Source organism: Sturnira hondurensis, unplaced genomic scaffold, assembly GCF_014824575.4.
Source record: "Sturnira hondurensis isolate 20B ecotype Veracruz unplaced genomic scaffold, ASM1482457v3 Scaffold0001872, whole genome shotgun sequence".
NCBI classification, from domain to species: domain Eukaryota; kingdom Metazoa; phylum Chordata; class Mammalia; order Chiroptera; family Phyllostomidae; genus Sturnira; species Sturnira hondurensis.
In genome coordinates, this window is record NW_028074503.1 from 32,972,158 (window position 1) to 32,993,460 (window position 21,303).

Consider the following 21,303-nt stretch of genomic DNA (forward strand, 5'->3'; position numbering starts at 1 on the left):
GTACAGCACCGTCAGTTCATTTCAGTTTAATGAAACTGGCGGAACAGACCTTCCTGTCCTACAGGCGAGGTGACTGGGGTGCTGATGCGTGGAGGGATCGGGCAGCGAGTCGGTGCGGTTCCTGACTCCCGACTCCTGACCCAATGCGGGCTTGTGGGGTGAAACCTGCCCCCTGGGGGGGAAGTCACCTCACCACTTTGTACTGTGTGTGTGTGTGTGTGTGTGTGTGTTGGTGCAAACGTACGAATTTTTTATAGCTATAAAATGCAGTTCTTCATTTGCACCTTAGCATTTTGCTGTTCATCATTTTATGGTAAGTGGAAAAATAATCCAGTGGTTTATAGACTCTGGGGCGTATTTTAGTCTCCTAGTTAGGAACAAAAGCTGTCCTACTTAGCCATTCCTCACTTTTCCGGCACCTTCTGATGTAAACCTGATGTATCAGACTTCTGAAGATACTTGAAATAGCATGCATAATTTTTTACGTCAGTTTTTATACATTCACCTGGTTGACATGTGCCTTACTTGACATATTGAGGCGTTTGGTGGCAGGTTGAAGGGCAGGAGGAGTGTGATCGGGTGGAATAAACCACATCGGAGAATCACCGTTTCAACAGCACTGTGCCGCGTGGGTCAGAGGGAAGGGGGGCTGAATGTGAAGCCAGGAAGCACTCACAGTCCTCGAAGGGAACCGGGATGGGGCGGGGACAGCGGTGAGTGGGAAGGGAACTGGCGGCAGTGAGTTCAAGACTGGTGACCAAATGGGCCCGGGCAGGGGTTGGTGTATAAGCCCCAGCCCCAGGAGGACCTGCGGTCCCTTCACCCGTGTTACCGGTGTCACTCAGTTTGTGATTCGGTCGTTTCAAGGAGTGATTGCACTGACGGAGCTCCGCAAGTGTATCACACTGTAGAATTCTGCTAACCAACTTTGTCACATTTGGTAACGTTCTGAAATGTCCCTTACCTTTTCCCATAAGGCATGCTCTGACCTTGGAATTCGTTTCTGTCAACCTCTTGTGGTTTAAGTTATCCACACCTGCAGTGCTTCAGCTCATGTTTCAAAATTACCCCATAGAATTTATTTGTACCATTTGTTATCGTAATGTATACTGACTCTATCAACAGAATAAACTGTTACTAACCAATATGATCAATTTTCACTAAAGTCAAGTTGACTATTTGTGCACCTATTATTTGTTATTAGAAAAACAGAACAAAAATGAGGTGACCACTTCCTATTAGAAATGTTTAGGTTAAGTGAATTATTGGCCTTAAACTCAAATTATTAAGGTTACCAATGGTGATGGGAGTGAAGGTATGGAATGAGTGAAATGGAATGAAACTGTACCTACTAATATGATCTTTATGGTTTTTTAATATTAATAAGCCTAAAAGAAAAAATAGAATGTTAACACTAGTCGTGGTAGGATGCTAAATTTAAGAGTGAGTTTTCTAAACTTTTCTGTTTGTCCAACTTTTCATAACAGGATTATAATGCTATTGTAATAAAGAGTAATTATTTAAAATCATAATATAATCTTATATCATTGCTACTATTTGGAAATGAGAGCATGAAACCATGTTTGTGAAACATTATATTGTTTGAAGTCAGTTAATAATATAATTCTCCAAAAAACAAAATAAATAATACTATATTTCTCATTTGACCCAGTCTCTACCCCTCCCCAATCCATTATACATTTAACTTGTCTATGAATCTTTCCAGGTGTAGATGATTTGGGCCACTTTTAAGGTTCTGAAATCCTTGGATACAATTGGCTTTCAAATTATCCAGAGATTTTTAATAGGCTCTTTGGGACATTTTTTAGAGTTAGAGTAAGGTCCCCACTCAAGCCAGATGACTGGGCGCTTTCCCTCCATCCTGCTGACCGCAGGCCACACTCTCCTGTCCAGAGAAATGACCAGCCGCTCTCGTTCTCGCGGGTGCACAGCGAGCCTTCTGCCCTGGCTCCTTGCTCCCAAAGCAAAAGCGCAGCCCCCGCCATTGGGACTTACCTCGCTGGGACCTGACATGGGTCTTGTGAGAAATAAGGTATTCCCATTCGGAGATAACAGGAAATTCATGTTCTTTAAAATTTTTTATTGTATTATAGTTGTCCCAGTCTGCCTCCCCACCCCCACCGCCTTGCTCTCCCCTGCCCGGCCAGCCCCTCTCCCTCCCACAGTCAGTCCCCACCCTGGTGTCCACGTCCATGGGCCATGCATGCCTGTTCCTTGACTAGGCCCTTCCCTTCTTCCCTTCCCTCTGGTCGCTGTCAGTTTGTTCCTAGGTTCCGTGCCTCTGGTTCTGTTTTGCTTGTTTGTTTGTTTTGTGTTCTGATCCACAAGCTGACTCTTTTTGTGCTTATTTTCGAAGTGAGAGGAGGTGGGAGTTGGTGGAGGGAGGATTCGGGTGCTCAGTGCCTGGAGGGCAGGGTCCAAATCCGATTCAAGCCTTTTTCTCTTACGTGCAGTAGACAGCCCGTCTGCTAGTCTGTCTTTTCCGATTTCCCAGTTTTGAACTATCTCATTTTGAGTGGTTGTCTGCTTTTTCCTCATTAGGCATGTTTTTTGTTTGCTGTGGTAGGAGTTCATTTTCGATGTTGTAACCGTAACCCACATGGCCATGCTAGGTGTGCAGGTCTATCAGCACTAAGAAAAACTATCCTTAGGGTTTTTCAGTTAATATTTTTAAAATACAGAGATAAAAACTGAGAAGGATAAAGATGGGGAGAATAAAGAGCATGGAAATTTTTTTGGTGTTATTCAAAGAGAGTAAAAATTTAAACCACATTTAGCGAAATCTGTGCCCCACATCTCTTGGCCGGGCAGCAGCCGAACTGCCTGTGAGCAGGATGGCGTGGTGAACAGTCAGCCGGGTTCTGCTTTGCAGTGTGGGAACAGAGCGCCGCCTGACCTCCTCTCCTTGTTTCCTCTCGTCCTTCAGTGCGTGGACCTGAGTTGCAACGAGCTCAGTGAGATCACTTTACCAGAAAACCTGCCCCCCAAACTGCAAGAACTAGACCTGACGGGAAACCCCCGGCTGGCCCTCGATCACAAAACCCTGGAGCTGCTGAAGTAAGTGTCGGGCGAAGCGCCGCAGGTCTGTCCTTGCCTGCCGACGGCACGGCTGTAACCAAGTGGACACGTCCAGCAGTCTGGGGCACCCCTGACTTACTGGCAGTACCTGCAGGCGTTGGGAGGGCTTTGCAAGTCTGTACTTCACCAAAATGCAGGGCCAAGGAAAATTCCAGTAGTTGGACCCTCGAGTATCCTTCCGGAAATTTTTATAGAAAATATCCAAACGAAAAGCAACAAGACTGCTGATTTCAAAGCGGAACACAGGAGATAAAGACAGTGGGAGAGCAGTAAGTGACCGAGACATAGACTTGTATCTTGGTCACTGATAACACAGGCAATACGCGATTTGGAGCTTCCCGCAGGGTTTTGAGAGAGATGAATAACGTAGGGAAACGAACAGTTTGGAAGTGAAATCCCAGTTATTGGAACAAAATGGGGGGTGTGGGATAGTTAGATCCTATGAAGTTCTCTTCGTGTTCTGGGAAAGAGTTCATTGACACTGCTCTCTGTTGGTGCTGATGGAGAATTCCAGGTTCAGGCTCTCTGTAGAACACGAAAGGGAACTTCATCATAACAGATATCTCCGTAGGAGTGTTATCACAGAGTGCTAGGTGTCTGCAAGTAGAATTGTGCCCCACGGTCGAATATTATACAGCCATTAAAAAGACAATTTACAGTAATATTACTTACTACTCAAGGTCTTGCCAGTATAATGTTATGTGAAAAAAACGTTAATGAAGAAACTTCTGTAGTATCATTCCACTTTCTGCACAATAAATTCCTGTGCACTGGGTGGCATGTCTGCGTGTGTGTGCTGATAGAAAAATGCCCGAAAGGACATTTTAAAAAATGTTAAAATAGGGTTATTCTCAGCATAATAGGATTTGGAGTGGTCTTAACTTTCTTTAAACCTGAGTGTTTGGACTTCCTGGCTGTGTGTCTTAGTAACAGCCTTGGGCGTTGACGACCCCTGCCCACGATGTGTACCTTACGTGCTTACACTGTGGCAGTATCCGCCGTGAGAGTCGCCTTCTGCGATCTTAGGAAAAACTGAGAAAGGAGGGTAGAACGTTGCAAGTAAAAGTGGTACGAACACTGCTTTTGGTCCACGAAAACTATCCCAAGCTCTGGTGCAGACCAGAGTTTGAAAATCATTTAGGGTGATTATGGATGCAATTGGCCCAGTTCATGCCAATTTGCTGATATTTTAAGTACTTAATCAGAACATTGATTTTGATATATGATTAAAGACACTGGCTGGGTAGAGTGTCCTTGGGAATCCAAGGACACAAGGTTCTCCCCGCTGTTTGGGGGCCTGGCTCTGCAGCCTTGGCCCAGGTGCCCCACTCTGTCCAGGCTTCAGTGTCCCCATCTCTAGGCTGAGGAGGGTGAGACATACTCTAGAAGGCACTTCTCAGAACAGAGAGTCCCTGTGTTATCAAAATACATTCCATATTTAACCAGATAACTTTTGAGTAGTTTTACAAATATCATGTGAAATTTTGTTAAGAATCATTGCATCAAAATCTGTTAGGAAATGCAACTAGCTGTTCGGAGAAAAATAAAAGTTGAATTTTTATCTCACAGCAAAATAAATTCCAGCAAAATTAAAGAGTTAACTCTCTAAAATGAAATAACATTTAAAAGTAAGAAGAAATCAGCCTTGACTAGTGTGGCTCAATTGGTTGGAGTGTTGTCCCATAGACCAAGGGGTTGCAGGTTCGATTCCCAGTCAGAGCGCATGCCTGCGTTGCAGGCTGGGTCCCCAGTGGGGGCCTGTACGAGAGACAACCCATTGATGTTCTAGTGTCAGTGTTTCTCTTCCTCCCTTCCCCTCTCTAAGCATGTCCTCTCATGAGGATAAATAAATATATAAATAAATGTGAGAAGAAATCATATGAGTATATTCACAAGCCAGAAAAGGACTCTTTAGGCCAGAAAGAGGCCGAGAGATCACAAGAAGAGAAATCAATATGTGTAGATATACTTTGATATTTATGTTAGGTACATTTATATGTAAAAATACTTTTTATGCATAAAAGATTTCAATGTATTCCAAAAGCTACCAGGAATAAATCTAAGAGGAATGACAAACTAAGAAGAAACTTTGGCAAAAATATGAAAATAAAATTATTAATATTTAATAGAAAATGTCCTTACAAGTCTGTAAAAAATACTCAAAATAAGAACATTAACATTGAAGAAAAGAAATACAGAGTAACGTGAAAAGATTGTGTTCAACTTTATTAGTACATCAAGGAACTATAAAATATTTAAATGGCAATGATTCTCTCCCTCAAGTTGGTGCTTCTGGGGGACTGTGAGTGCATGTAGCTTTTCTTAAAGCCATTGGCTCTGTGTATCAAGCTTCTAAAAACATTTCCATTCGGAGACCAAGGTTTTCTCTGGCAAAAACTTATTCTAAAAAATAATCAGCCCTGGCAGGTGTAGCTCAGTGGATTGAGCGCGGGCCTACGAACCAGACGATCACGGTTCGATTCCCAGTCAGGGCACATGCCTGGGTTGCAGGCCAGTTCCCGGCAGGGGGCAGTTCCCGGCAAGGGATGCATGAGAAGCAACCATACATTGATGTTTCTCTTCCTCTCTCCTTCCCTTCTCCTCTAAAGATAAATAAATAAATATTTAAAAAAATAATCAGAAATGTGTTTATTTTGGGTATAGCATAATCATCAAGATATTTCTAATTTTATTTAGGATCAATGTAAAACAATGGAAAGTGTCCATGATTTAATCAGAGAAAGAGACACAGAGCCGTAGACAGAGCTGTAGACACACAGACAGGCAGACCACCGAGCCCTGTTGCGTGAGTTGGAGAACATCTGCTTGTTGAATTCTCTCCAACAAGCACGTGTTACGGGCGGGGCCGAGCTACTGCAGTGAAGCACCTGTGCGCCGTAGGTTTTTTAAGAAGTAATAGACAATGAAAGCATGATACTCTTATGTGAAGTGTTACCTTCTGTTCCACATCTAGAAGATGGTGGCTTTTTAGCAACTCGGGAAGGTCTCCGTATCTAACGTGTTGCTTGCACTTTTGGAGGCCTTTGTTCTGTGTGAGCCCGGGGGAGTGCGTCTGGTACCCTGCGGTGTGACCAGGCTCCAGCTCCCAGGCTGCCTCTGACTCACGGAAGATGTGCAGGAGTCAGCATTCAGGGCATGCGGGACAGCTGCTCAGCCACGCTGTGTTCAGCCGGGCTGAGAATGAGAAATTGCTGCTTCACGGGAAAGGATTATGGGGACTTGGAGGATTATGTATTCAGAATGAGAAATTGCTGCTTCACGGGAAAGGATTATGGGGACTTGGAGGATTATGTATTCTTTCATCATCAGGCTAGGAAACGGAATTACTTCTTTGAAGGCTCAGTGTTCCGTCTGTAAGAAGTATAAATGTCTGTAGAAATGAGCCTCCGTCTTTCCCCTGGAATCCAGAAAGGTAGCAGAGTCCCAGTGAGAGCGAGTCTTTGGTGTGTGCTCTAAGAAACCGCAGCATTGCTTAGCGTCGCATCGCACCCGGGCAGCATTGGTGCCTGGTCAGGCGGGGCGCTGAAATGGCAGCCCGTGCTTCCTAGCTCTCCTCTCTGACTGGTGGGGCGGAAAACGTCAAAAAGAGGGCAGGTATGTATCCTCCTACTGTAAAACAAGGTACTAGTTTGATTTGGAGATTTTTTGTTGGTACCGTCTATGACTTTTATGTTTTCCAGCTTTTTAGGATAAAGGGACACGTGGATGTTTGCTGGTAAATTGCGAGTAGAAACTCTGTTTTAACAAAACGATTTTAAATTTCAAAAAAAGTGCCACCAACTGTGTCTTGAGTTAAAGCGAATACTATCTGATATCAGTTTACTTCTTAGAGTTGAATGGTTCTTAGGCGTGTTTGTTGTATCTTAGAGTTAATGGGTGCCGGCAGATCATTAAAATTCTTACAGTCATGACGAGTGTTCAGGTGTCATTTAAGTTCAGGGATTATACAGATGCTTTTCCTTCCATTTAAGGAGGGGGGAGGGCTAGTGGCAATTTACAAGTAGGAAGGATTTACTTCCCCATCTGGCAGCCAGCCCCTTAAAAAATCTATTTCACATCCGCATGACTTCCTGTGCGGGGGGCACCGAACGCTGTCTGGGGGGCTGGTTTTTAATGAGCCGCGTTTGAGAGTTTGTTTGTGCTTTCCGTGTTTCTGTTGTGGGTCCTCTTGGGCCGGTCACAGCGTGTGGGTGCAGAGGGGGGGTGGGAACTTGTCGTCCAGGTTAAATACACATGGTTAGCGTGTGATTTATGAAATTCTCTTTGTTTACTTTGTGATTTTGTTGGATTAGCCTCAGCACAGATGACTCTGCAAGGAAGGAAAGAGGCGGAAGCTCCAGGGGATGGCAAGTCCTCGATTATACTTATGAAATGTTTTAACCAGTGATATAGGCAGGAACTGTTTTTGAGGATGAATGTTGCAGACTTGTCTCACATCCATCCAAACACAATGTAATTGTGGCTTAGGTTTTGATCTTTTCCAGTCTGCGTGTTCATGTTGTAAGAATGCATACAATTTGATAGTAAAACGTCCTTTTCCCACGCCAAGGTCGAGAGCCGTTCAGTTCCCTCCCAGGGAAGAGCAGCCATCCAGTGTGACACGGGCGGAAGTCTCTGATAACTGACGTGGAATGCCTACAGAGACTAATTTTCATGCTCTGGATGTCTGCCTCTTGGTTTCCATTGTGAATATAGTAGCTAGTAATTGTTGCTGATAAATGTTTCAGACACCGTAGGCCCTGGCCGGGCAGCTCAGTTGGTTAGAGCATCATCTCAATACACCAAAGTTAAAGGTTCAAGCCCCAGTCAGGGCACATACAAGAATCAGCCAACAAATGCATAGATAAGTGGAATAACAAATTGATGTTCTCTCTCTCTCTCCCCCCTAAAAAGAAAAGTCAGTAAATAAAAATTGTAAACAAATATTTCAGACACTTAAAACAGTAAGAAATGGTAAGTACAGAGTACTTAGCAGGTATTTTTTATTTCTCAGATAGCAACTTGTACATGTTTGGTTTTAACTATTTCCGCCCCTTCCGTCTCTCCTGTTAGTAATATCCGCTGTTTCAAGATCGATCAGCCTTCGTCAGGAGACGCCTCTGGAGCCCCTGCCGTATGGAGCCATGGCTACACGGAAGCTTCAGGGGTGAAAAACAAGTGAGTGGGTGGAGCTTTGCGTGAGAGTCCCCCCCCCCCCCCCCCCCCCCCCCNTGTGCCCCCCCCCCCCCCCCCCCCGCTGCCCTTCTGGGTGGGGCGTAAAGGAACCCAGTGCTCCCACCCGCCTGCCTCACGCGCTACTCGCTCCAGCATGTTTCCCCAAAGTCAGGCCACCTCATGACCGAGGTGCGTTTGTACTTGAAGCGTAGCCCTGCTTGGCATCACATACCCTTTGTGAGAGATGTTGCTAGGATACGGTGCAACTGACATACTATATCTGTGTGAGACTCCAGTGTTTGGAGGAGGCATCAGTATTGAAATGCATCCTGCTCTTTTGAAAAGCCCCTTCTCTTTCTCGGAAGCCTGTTTACCCACAAAATGGGATCATGTAAAAGAAGTGCCCTCCATTACCTGTGTTTGAGATCCCTTACGGACTGACCGGCCGGTGCGTCTAGGGAGCTGCTTCTATGATCCACGCGGGGTTGGCAGGCGTGCGATGGCCGTGTTCTGTCAGCTGCTGCTCCTGCCACCCGAGTGCATCCTCTAAATTTCTTTCTCTTTCCTGTCTGAGATGCAAATGTTGATTTTCTTGAGAATGGTAATCAAGCTCTTCGGGCTTGCTTGCATTTTATCAAGAGAAGCTAATAATTAATACTAGAAAAGTAAAGAACCCTGTAAATCCTGATGGTCATAATTTAATTAGCTGTGGTGCAAGGACACAACATACTGAGAGGGGGGAGGACAGAAAGTGCAGGACGATCCGGTGACGGCTGTCGTGAGTGCTCGACCCTGGGCGCCCATGAGAATCAGTCAGATGGCAAGTCACCACAGTTCTCCAGCCGAGCGAGGGCCATTACATCGGGGTGGTTGGCAGGCCCCGCCCGCCGATTCTGATGCGCATCCAGGTTTGCGAACCATGGACCAGCTGAATACCTGTCATGGAAAATGAGAGGTGGACGTGTGGGTGCTGTGCTGCCGGCTTTCTTTGGGATGAAAGACAGAATCGGCTCGAGTTCTGGACTGGCACCCTGACCCCCCCTCCCCCCCCTCAGAGAGTGTGGCGCGTTGTGTGGGCCAGAGGAGAGGCGGTCCCCATTCCAACACCGGGCCCCGTTTGCCCTCGGTGGTCCTTGGGCCCTGGGTGTCACGTGGTTTCTATGCACTTTGCGACGTGTGTCCTTGTAGTTGGGGGAGAGGGGAAGAAATTCATTCTGTGGAGCACTCCAAGTTCCTTCCTAGAGGTCTTTCTTTTTAGATTAAAAGCCCTTATGTCTTGCTTGCCAACACCAGTATGTAAAGTTGCTTTTGAATTCACGAACACCAATGTAAAATCCAAGATTGATTTTTAAACATCTTTGGGTATTAAAATGTTATTTACTTATATATATGAATGAAGCAATGACCAATTAATCTTTTTGCTTAATTCCTCCTTCCAGATTTACTTTCTGAAAAATTTTGTTAGACTGAAGTATAGTATTAAGTACAGGAAAGTGTGTAAATTATAAGCATACAGCTCTGTGAATCCTAAAGTGATCCCACCTGCAAGTCACCACCTCAATCACAAAAACTAGAATGTTACCAGCACCTCGAAGTCCCATGCCACCAGGCCCTCATTTTATTTTGCTTTTTTACCTTTGACTTTGCCAACAGAAGCTTCTCAAGGTTTTTCTCTTTGACTTGTAGATAGTGTTTTGTAAACAAGGAGCTTGCTGCTTGCCATCTTGAGGGGAGGCCAGAACTGTGGTCATCCCCGTCTCCAGGTCTTGGGAGACGGCTGTGCTCCCTTCTCTCCCTCCTCCTGCCCCGTGGGGGCCCGTGTTGCCTCCCTGTCAGTCATTGCAGATGCTTTGGGGAAACCCAAGCTGGCAGCTTCAGCTGGATGAGTTAGGTTCTTCCTCAGACTGAAGAACAAGCAGGAAGCTTCAGCGGAAGAGAAAAATCACTACTGTGCTTTTAAAAACACATCTTTTTTTACACTCCTCTCCCCCATTTTGACTAGCACAGGGAGCCTGTAGAAGGGAAGTAGAATTGTAAGATGACTTGATATTATAGTATGGAATTGTACTTTGCCACTGATTGCCGTGTAACTTGGGCTGGCTGCCTTTTCTTGGTGGTCAGAGGCAGGAACGCAACAGAGCCGACCTAAGGGTCAGACTGCCTGGCTTCACATCGGGGCTCTGTGCGTGGTTGCTGAATGAATGACCTTGGGCAGTTATTCAACCCCTCTTTGGTTTAATTTCCTCTTTGGTTTAAAATACTGCCTGTCTCCATAGGGTTGTTGTCAGGATCCCAAGTTACGTACAAATGTGCAATATTTACAGTGAGGCCTTTCATATGTTTTTATTTGCTTTTCCTGTGTTTTCGTCTTCCCCAAGGCTTTAGTTGCCACTCCATTTTTGTCTGATGTGGAAGTTCTCCTGAATAACTTTTTGTGAAGATGGACATATGGATTTGTGATTGTGTTATTTTCCATGTCTCTCATTCTCTTTTTGCCACTATTTAAAATGATGTCATCTAAAGAAAAGGGTCCGGGAAGCCATGTGACGCATACATATGTGTTGGTCATTCTTCTTGGTTTACAGGCAGGAGTTGACAGAAATTAATTGGGGTTAGTGGGCCCAATTTTACTCTGTCTGGGGTCCGGAAGAAAGACCCTAGCCAGGGGCGCACAAATCCGAAAGGAAACGGAGGCCGCGGGGCACGGAGAGGGAGGAGTAGGCGTGGCCCAACCGTGCTCTTGCTTTGCAGGCTGTGCGTGGCGGCTCTGTCGGTGAATAACTTCTGCGACAGCCGGGAGGCCCTGTACGGCGTGTTCGATGGAGACCGGAACGTGGAGGTGCCCTACCTTCTCCAGTGCACCATGAGTGACATCTTGGCGGAAGAGCTGCAGAAAACGAAGAATGAAGAGGAGTACATGGTCAACACCTTCATCGTCATGCAGAGGTGCGGTTCCGAACCTCCGTTCTGTGTGTCCTCGTTCTCCTCTGAGTGCTGGCCCTCTGGCTCAAAACCAGATGCCCAGCAATCTCAGAGCGCCGTCGTTGGCTGCGGGTATCGCAGATGCGCGCAGGCTATTGGCTGTGCCCAAGCGTCGCGGGTGGACTCTGTTCTGTCTGAGCCATACTGACGCTCCGACAGCTGTGCGGGGGTTGGTGACAGGAATTCCATTTCTTAAGACCTGGATGCCAGGGGCCTGCTGGGAGTCCCGGGTTTCACAGCTGGGCACCACACACGTCCCCTTCCCCGAGCACCAGCGGCTCCTCGGGCCTCTGGGTGTGCGGACTTCCTTTGGAACGGACTGTCCTGTCTCGGATGGTTCACCCTTACAAATCACTGTCACTGGTTGGAGACGGAGCAGTCCTCCATCAGCCTGCGACGGTCCGATTTCAAGCCGGAGCATCTGTCATTTTTCAGGTGTCGTTTCCCCCTTTGTGAAATGTTCAGGTCAGTGTTGCCAGCAGGGTCCCAGGCCACTGCCCAGCACTTAGGGCCACCCCAGGAGTTTTGAAATGTGTGTGCTTCTTAGTGCTGAGTGTGCCCAGCGTTCCCTCCTTCCAAGGATTGTCCCCCTTTGCCCCTTCCCTGGCTCTGCAGGCTGTAGAGACGTGGCCTGCCAGTAACGCGGCCCTGCAGACAGCTGGGCCTGTGTGGGGCCAGGAGAGGAGAGTGCTCTGAAGGTCACGGGAACCGGGAACCTCTCTCCTCTTTCTCTTCCGGGGTCTCTGCCAGAGGAAGTATCTCTGTGAGGGGGGAGAGGGGTCTCAGCCAAGGACTGCTGGTTTGGAGAAGCCCTTCAAGTCCCCCCAGGTCATGAAGAGCTAGGTCCTCGAGAAGAGCTCAGCAGAGGCAGGCCCAGGGTGGGCCTTCGCTGCGAGACTCAACGCTGTCTCTCGGCTTCTCAGTGGGCCTGCTGCTCACTGCTAATGTTTGATGAGGCTTTTAGATGTCCTGGGCGTTATTCCAAATTCCTTAATGCCTTAAACCCATCCCAGTGGGTAAGGCTCTGTTACTGATGGTGTTTTACTGACGGGAAACTCAGCCAGATGAGAGAGATGTGCTCAGGGAGATGAAGCACGTTGTGCTGAGAGCTGGTAGAGGGTGCAGCCAGAACTGGACATTAGGCAGTAAGACCCCCAGAGAATGTCGACTCCCAGGGGCACCTACCTACTTTGCTGTTTTCGTCTACACCTGGTCCTGCAGAAAGAAAACAGGTAACATCCACGCACACGTTCACCGCCCCACACACGCCCCTCATACACCTCCAAGAAGTCTGCTTGTTATGGCTCCCCCTAGCACTGGCTTAAGAATTAAAAATATAAGAACCTTGGACTCTGATTATTCGCTGTACTGGCCACAGGACAGCGCCCCATTTTTGGCCTTGTTCAGGGCAATCACTGAGCCTTTGTGGGAAAGAAGGCAGTGGGGTGTGGGCAGCGCCTCGAGCCAAACCCAGCCGTGGGTGTCCAGGAGTTGGGGTCATTTACAGGCCCATGTTCGGGGTCATTTACAGGCCTCGGGTTTCCCCTGCTTGTGGGATGTGGACGTGTGGTATCTTTTCTCAGGGGACTTGGGCGGTCTTGGTGCAACAGGCTAATGCACATGCTAGGCAGCCCTGGCTTCCATTGCTGGTGTTGTCACCCAACTTGCACGGGACGGGAGCTGGCAGAACCTGAGGGTCTGCCCTTGTAAACAGGCGTCTGTCTGTCCTAACCGTGTACTCCTGCGCACTCGGGATCAGCGGGGCCTGGCTGGTTCCACCATCTGTGGGGCTCCCCTTGATGGTCGGGCCTGCAGGTGCTCTGGGCAGTCAGTCGTCAGTGGATCGACGGTCACGGATGAAAGTGCTCCAGAGCCTGAATACTAGAACGCCCTTTCTATGAAGGTTCTAGAACTGGCATTACTGGTCCAGCAGATGCTCACCATCTAGAGCAAGAACACAGATGGTCCAGTACAGCGGCGCTGTCCCCAGCAGACCTCCGTGTTACAGGGGAGGGTGGCCAGGTGACCCTGAGGTCTGCGTGTCAGCAGGGGTGGTGTCTCTCACCTGCTCCTGTGGAAGCGGTCCCGTCAGTGCACCTCTCTGGGGAGCAGCGGGCTCACAGAGGGTGGGGGAGCTCTCCACGCCCATTTGTCCTCTGGAGGGCACCGCGGCACAGGGGCTCTCTCATTGCACTTCAGCTGCACGGGCTTTGCCCTGGTGGGGAGCAGACTCCTCTCTGGGAGGGGTGCATGAGCGGGGCCTGTGGTGGTAAAGAGACTCACTTAAACCCCGGCTCTGACCCCGCCCCCCCGCCCTGTCTAGTGGACAGTTTTCTGTTCAGTCAGTAAAACAGATGTGTGATGGGCTGTGTGGGGCTTTCACACTCTCTTTGGATTCCAGGAAACTGGGAACTGCTGGGCAGAAACTTGGAGGCGCTGCTGTCCTTTGTCACATCAGGCATGACCCTATGGACCCAGGAGGGTCCTTCACCTTGACCTCTGCTAATGTGGGCAAGTGCCAGACGGTTCTCTGTCGCAACGGGAAGCCGCTGCCTCTGTCCAAATCGTACATCATGAGCTGCGAGGAAGAACTGAAGAGAATTAAACAGCACAAAGCTATTATCACCGAGGTGAGGGGAGAGAGCGTGCCATTCTTTTCACAGGGTGGGGACGAAGGGCCAGGGTTGTGTGGCAGAAGCCAGCCAGGGACCATTTCCCTCCAAAGAATTTTTGTAAAGCTGGCTTAAAATTGGAATTCCAAATCCCTAGTGTCACAAAGCAAATTCTTTGTATGACAGGTGTGAGGACGTGCAATGCACAGAACACTGATCATTTGTGGGTGGTCTGTGTCAGGGGTTGTACCCGGCGCCCCGTGGCGCTGACCCATCTGGTCCTCACAGACGTGCTGGTTTGGCTGCTGGTTGAGGGCTCCACCCCTGAGACCATCACACTGCTGGCATCCCTGTCCTGGTGGGCTATGAACTTTAAACCTTGAAGCCTCAGTTTCCTCATCTGTGAAGTGGGCATAGTAATACATCTGCTTGGTCTAACAAGGCCTCTGTATCAGTGGAAATGACTAGCTGTTCTTTGGGGTCATACCCCTGGTCCACTTGAATAAGGCAGCAAACGGTTTTCAGCCAGGGGTGATTTTGTCCCAGGAGGACATTTCACAGCGCCTGGAGACATTTGTTGTCACAACTGGGGCAGAGAGTGCTGTGGGCATGAGTCCTGCAGTGCAGAGGACGCCCCACAGCAGTGAGGCTCTGAGCCAGTGTGGCAGCGGTGCCCTGGTGACAAAGGCCAGGTAAGGCCATCTACGCTAATGCAGGTCCTACCAGTGCAGCCCCTGTGGGCCCAGCTGCCCTGCTCCAGACACCAGTTCCCCGTACAATACTGCCACCTACTGGGCGCTGAACAATGATGGGGGACAGAAGTGACCCCCACAGACTCACAGGAGGTGTCCAGCCTTGCACTGTCGATAAAACCCACAGGCCTTGTGTATGTCGCCCAGGAGGACAGTGGGACAGTTCGCAGTTTGTAGAGAAAAAGTCTGTTGAGTCCAGGTATGCTTTGAAAGGGACCGTGAGGAAGACAGAGATGTGGGGTCCACTGTGAGTCTGGGGGCGAGTTTGTGGTGGGTTTCAGTCCCCCACCTGCCTGTTCTGGAAGCCGAGTGGATTCAGACAGTAGACACCATCTTGGGGAGCAGAGCGGTGTGAGATGGGACAGGATGTGTTGAATTAAACACTCAACTTGACATGACGCTAAGGTTAATGGTTTCTGTACGTAAGCGCAGAACCCTTCTGTTTCCTCTGCGTCACTTTTGTCTGCACCACAGCATGTGCAGCCCCCTTTGGTTTTGTTGCTTCTCTGCTTTGAGGCGTGCCCCCAAAGCACACACATGTGCACACAGACACACACAACACAGACACACGACCATTGGTTCTGCTGGGGCGAGAACAGCCAGGGTAATTTCTGGCAAATTCCACACTTCAGGGAGCAACAAATTACATGAGTAGAATCAAGAGAGCTGAAAACTGTGGTTGAAGACTCGTTTCAGTAATTTTCCTTCTAAGAACTCTGCCTGCTTGTGCGTGTGTCAAGGCAGGCTGGTCCGTGGAGTTGCACCAGGCGGCCCTAGAATACCAAGCAGATGCCTTGCAAAATCCCCAGTGAAAAGGGCGGGAGGTGGAGTTGGAAGGGAAGCAGCCAGTGTCCGGGAGAAACACCAGCTTCTATGGGAGATGGTGAGACCATCTCTGTGGCCTCATTCTAGACACACACTGGAAGTGGCATTTGTCATGAAGGAGGTTCCCTGAGACCGTTGTTAAACATAGGGGCATGGAGAGGCACGTGATGGACTGAGACCCTCAAACTTGAACAAAGAACCAAGCTGGTACACAGGGCCACCCCTCCCCCATCCTGCTTTAGAGTAAAGGTCTTTTACCAGCCAGTGGTCCGAAACTTTGGCTCGTGATTTAAATGGCACGAACCCAACTGGACTAAAGCCGAGGGACTTTGTCTTCTCTCCTTACCACCAGCAAAGCAAGTTCTGGGGAGTGGTGGGAACTGGCCCTTCCCCCTTAGCGTCCGCCTCTCCTCCGTGCACACTCTGACCCAGGGAGTCCTGCCGAGAGTCTCCCCACCAGTTTTTTTTCCTTCCTAAGTTTAAAACAGTGTTGCCTCTGGGCCTTGTGGCTGATGGATGGGCTGTTGGAGAGAAGTATAAGGTTTGGGGCATTGTCCTGAACCAGACCTGCCTCGCCTGTCTGCCCAGGGTGCGCTTGCTTCGGGCCCTTCCTGCCCTGTGGGTTGTGGGAGAAGCCGGTCACGCGCGTTGCTCTGTCAGGCCAGATGGCGGTTTGCTTTGGAAGCCAGCGTGAACACAGCCGTCCTCCCTCCTGCGTCTGACCTGCCTAGGTTTCTCCTGACAGATGGGCACTCGCCACTCATCACAGACTGCGCAGTCCTTCCCTCTGTGGCCCAGCTCTCTCCCTGGGGTCCCAGCAGGAGGCCCGAGGGAAGTTGCCGCCTGTGCTCTATGTTAACCTCTGCTTGGAAACTCTGTTCTTCCAGGACGGCAAGGTGAACGGAGTGACGGAGTCCACGCGCATCCTGGGCTACACTTTCCTCCATCCGAGCGTGGTGCCCCGCCCCTACGTGCAGTCCGTGCCCCTGACGCCGCAGGACGAGTTCTTCATCCTCGGCAGCAAGGGCTTGTGGGACAGCCTGTCCATGGAGGAGGCCGTGGCAGCCGTGCGCAACGTGCCCGACGCCCTGGCCGCCGCTAAGAAGCTGTGCACCCTGGCGCAGAGCTACGGCTGCCGCGACAGCCTCAGCGCCGTCGTGGTGCAGCTCAGCGTCACCGAGGATGGCTTCTGCTGCTGCGAGCTGGGCGCGGGTGGGGCGCTGCCGCCGCCCAGCCCGGGCATCTTCCCGCCCTCGGTCAGCATGGTGATCAAGGACCGGCCGGCGGACGGGCTCGGCGGGCCGTCCTCCAGCAGCGGCATGGCCTCGGAGATCAGCAGCGAGCTGTCCACCTCAGAGATGAGCAGCGAGGTGGGCTCCACGGCCTCCGACGAGCCCCCACCCGGGGCCCTGAGCGAGAGCGGCCCCGCCTTCCCCAATGAGCAGCGCTGCCTGCTGCACCCGGCCTGCCTGCCCAGCTCCTTCCAGCGCCAGCTGTCCAGTGCCACGTTTTCCAGCGCCTTCTCCGACAACGGCCTGGACAGTGACGACGAAGAGCCCATCGAGGGCGTCTTCAGCAATGGCAGCCGGGTGGAGGTGGAGGTGGACATCCACTGCGGCCGCGCCAAGGACAGGGACAGGCCGCAGCCCGTGCTGCAGGTGCAGGCCGAGGCCAGCGACGAGGGCATCGTCATCAGCGCCAACGAGGACGAGCCCGGGCTGCCCAGGAAGGCGGACTTCGCTGCCGTGGGGACCATCGGGCGCCGGAGGGCCAATGGCTCGGTGGCGCCCCAGGAAAGGAGCCACAACGTGATCGAGGTGGCCACGGACGCACCTCTCCGGAAGCCTGGAGGCTACTTCGCCGCTCCCGCCCAGCCGGATCCCGAGGATCAGTTTATCATCCCCCCTGAGCTGGAGGAGGAGGTCAAGGAGATCATGAAACACCACCAGCAGCAGCAGCAGCAGCCGCCGCGGCCGTGCCCGGGGGACCCGCTGCCGGACTACTGCGACACACCGCTATGACCACGGCTCCCAGAAGGGAACGGACCTGAAAGGCTGAGTGGCGCGAGGCTCCGGGCTGGCCTTAGGCAGGGCTCCGCTGCGCGCCCTTCTCCCCGACTCTCCCCTCCTGTCTTTGCGGCCGGTCTGTAGGTCTCCCTACTGGTGATTTTTAAAATAATTACCACTTTCCTTCTAGTGATGCTTTACCGATATGATTTAAATTTGTTAACTTCTTTTCCTAACGTCTCAGATGTGTAAAGACAAAGAACAAAAGGTTTAATATATTACAGAGAAACAGTTAATGATAATGTAATATTTTTTAAAATGGCTTTTTATTGTTTTGTTTGGAAGGCAGGGCAGGTTGCCATTGCTAAATGATTTAATAATATTGTAATTCTGGGGGGAAAGGCTTTTTTTTTGTCTTGAAAATGATAGACATTTGTAGAATATGGAGACTAACTCCTAGGAGTTGCTTTACTCTGTCAGGTGACTTCAGTCACTGGGACCCACTAATTTTCTCTGAGAGAACAGTTGATTGAGAAATTTCTATTGTAAATAGCTCAGTGTTGTATAGTGTTGCTTCCGATGTCTTGTAGTTTGGGCATAAGGACACAGTCTGAACAACTGACTGCCCCACCCCCCAGGAGCCCCCCGCCCAGCCCCCTCCTCACCCAGTCCCGCTAGTTCATCAGTAAATACAAGGCTGAATGGCGAAGAGCATTTCCATTCAAAGGTGGTGCCTCTTGGGCCACTGCAGATGAACTTGCACCCAAGGGGCCTCCGTGCCCCTTCCCCTCCCCTCCTACCCCCTGCCCCCCAGCCCCCTGACTTTCGCAGACACTTTCTCACAGTGTTCCTTACTGCCACTGCCACGGTCAGCATGGTTGTGTAGTGTTCCGTTAGGCCATTTACATACCAGAGTTCTATTACAGCAGAATGCACAGATGAACATGTCGTAATTTTGTTACAATAAATACAAAATTTACAAGTACTGCACCCATCTGCTTTTGTCTCAGCAGCCAGATGTGCCTTGCAGATGGTCGCCACAGCTGGGGTTGGGCTGGCAGTGGCCAGGTGGGGAACATCGATGTTACCAGATACTTTCTGACTCTGTTTTTTTTTTTTTTTGAAGGGAAAAACACCCGACAGGTTAACCTACATTGAATAAGGTAGTGATGTTGACCTTGAGATTAACAGAAGAAGTAGTTGATCTGTGGCCTTTCCATGTCTCATTATTATGTAGCCCAGGTGTTAAAAGGGGACTAGGAAGAGGTTGCGAAGACAGGGACCTCTGGAAACCGTCTCCCACAGAGCCACGCCCATCTCCAACTCTCTTGGGGGGGCCCCTGAAGCACAAGATCAGGTTAATCACCTTGGTCTGAACAGTGAAAATCAGAAGCTAGTCGGCTCAGTCCCCACCACCAGGACAAGTGATTCCCGCACGGTGCAGCCCACTGGGAAGTCCAGCACGCCCCGCTGACCATCGGTCAGCACGCCCCGGCTGACCGATGGCAGCCCCGCCCTGCCCCCGTGAGCCATGTGTTGGAGACACAGTCTGTCTTCTCTGTCTCACGTGGACCAGCTTCCCAGGCAGACCTGCTACTCCCGTCCTTCAGGCCTGCCCTCCAGTGGTGGTGGTTCAGTGACAGGATGATCAGCATTCCTCAACTCGTAGGCTTGGTGGTGGTGGCCTGTCTGTCCCTTTGCCGAGTGGCCAGATGAATGGACTGGCCTTGGTGGTGTCCATGCGTCATCCCATGTCGGGCCACTCGCACGCCATGCTCCTTGGACACCACTAAGGCCACAGAGGAAGCTCCTCTCAGCCCAGTGAGGGATCAGTGACCAGTGGCCTAGACTGTTCAAGCCCAGGCCCAGCTCTGCGTTCCAGACTGGAAGCAAAACTGCCTCAGGACGCCTGTGCCCAGCGCCTCTCCAGCCCCTGCCCTCCGCAGTCTGCCCTGCGGTAGGCGGATCCCCGCAGGCAGAGGTGGGAGGCACTGGGGCTCACACCAGCAAAGGCTGGGCTGGTTCCTGCAGTTCTTAATCCCCCTGTGGGCTGGACTCCCCTGCTGCCCTGGGTGGGGCATCCCCAGACTTGCCCGTCGTGTGGATTTCTCTGCAGCTCCCTTCCAAGGGGGCCAGCACTGGAGGTGGTCAGCTGAGGAGGCGGCTGTCATTTGAGGAGCCCACGATGGGTATGGGGGGGGCAGCCAGTGGCCCCATCAGGTGCCCTGGGGAGAGCCCCCTCACGTGCCACACCTGTGGCTGACGTGCAGACCGCCTGCTTTCCTGTTCGCTGTATCGTGATGTCATGCTGAGCACACCCTACACATCTAAGGTGCTGGGGAATAAAGGACAGGACGTTTCTCTTCCGGAGTTTGAGGCGAACAGGCACATGGACAGAGGAGCCTCCCAGTTATTTTCTGAGGAAGAGTTTCTTTTTGCTTCTCATCACGGTAGCATCTGGTAATAAATGTAAACTGTAACATGCATAATATTTGAAGGTCCCCGAATCCAAGGTATCTGCAGAGTGAATGTGAGCCAGAAGGGCATCTCCCCCTGCTGGGGAGAGCAGGTAACTGGAAAAGAGCTGGGGAGGGGACGGAAGATGGCGGAGCAGATTTTAGAAGCCCTGAGAAGGCTTACATCCTTGCTAGTACACTCAGCTCCCATTTAAGGACTGTAGAAGTGGTTGGGTGTCGGACCATCCACGTGTGTGCCCTTGGATTATTGACTTGGTAGAGGGCACTGGGAGTCCCAACTCCCAACCTATCTGACCTGGTTTCTCTTGATTGCTTTTGTCACAGCACCCCCTGCTGGTGAGGCTAGACCCTGGGTGCAAATGGCCTCCCTGCTGGTTGGTTCCTTCTTCATCCTTCCTCCAGGTTTCCAGAAAAAACAAAGTTTATGTTACTTATGATGCAAGAAAGCAATCTCAGCACCATTAAGGAGATAGAGAATTTTTAATCCTCACCCAAAGGACACTTTTTCATTGTTCATTGTTTTTAGAAAGGGAAAGGGAGAGAAACTCCCATGTTTCTCTCAGGAGAAATGTTTCTCCCGATCAAGAGGAACATTGATTGGTTGCCTTGTGTGCTCCTGGATCATGGATTGGTTGGTTGCCTCACATGTGCTCCTGGTCTGGTGTGTGCCTCGATCAGGGATTGAACCTGAAACCTTTCGGCTATGGGATGACTCTCCAAGCAACTGAGCCACACTGGCCAGGGCAGAGGCAGAGAATTCTGATTAAGCGATATTGTATTGTACCTGTGGAGGTCTGCTTTGTCAGGTGGTATAATGGATGACCGCTGGTTCCGGTCATGGGCACTGTGCTCCCTGGGAAGTTGACATGTGGGCTTACGAAGAGGTGCAGTGGGTCACAGCACTGACCTGGAAGAGAGGAGGTGAGTAACCCCAGCATCTGCCCAGTTCCCCACTCCCCATGGTGAAAGATACACACACAAAATCCACAATGTGCTTCCGATCTGGCAGGACAGCATCTGAGAGTCGGGCCAGTGAACAGTCCCATTTGGTTGTGTGACCCCATGTGAAGCCCCCTAGAAGGCATTGAGAGCTCACCTGTCAGAAGGTGGAGTTTAGGTGAAGTGTGGGGGCTGTGGTGCCTGCCCTTGCTGCCTGCCCAGTGATCGAACCAGGCCACTCATTCACGGCAATTGGTAGATAGTAAAGCCTTATGTAAGCAGACGTATTGTCACTGTTATAATGAGCCATTAAGGTTGGCTGGAAAGAAAATAATTGGGAATGCAGCAAAAGTGCCTTTTTAAATGAAAAACTCTTACAGAAACATCTACTGAATTGTTACAGGAGAGAGAGAGACGCAGTAATGGGAGAGAAAGT

General features: G+C 50.4%; 1 protein-coding gene across 1 annotated transcript in view; it reads left to right on the forward strand.

The window, feature by feature from the left end:
• PHLPP1 (PH domain and leucine rich repeat protein phosphatase 1) overlaps positions 1–18,436 on the forward strand; it is a 172,676-nt gene extending 154,240 nt beyond the window's left edge. Inside the window, exons 13-17 of the mRNA XM_037035406.1 lie at positions 2,948–3,078; positions 8,173–8,277; positions 11,026–11,220; positions 13,658–13,886; positions 16,333–18,436. Coding sequence (XP_036891301.1) covers positions 2,948–3,078; positions 8,173–8,277; positions 11,026–11,220; positions 13,658–13,886; positions 16,333–17,466 — 1,794 coding nt within the window. The 3' untranslated portion in view covers positions 17,467–18,436. The remainder of the gene's footprint in view (positions 1–2,947; positions 3,079–8,172; positions 8,278–11,025; positions 11,221–13,657; positions 13,887–16,332) is intronic.
• The last annotated feature ends 2,867 nt before the right edge of the window (positions 18,437–21,303 follow it).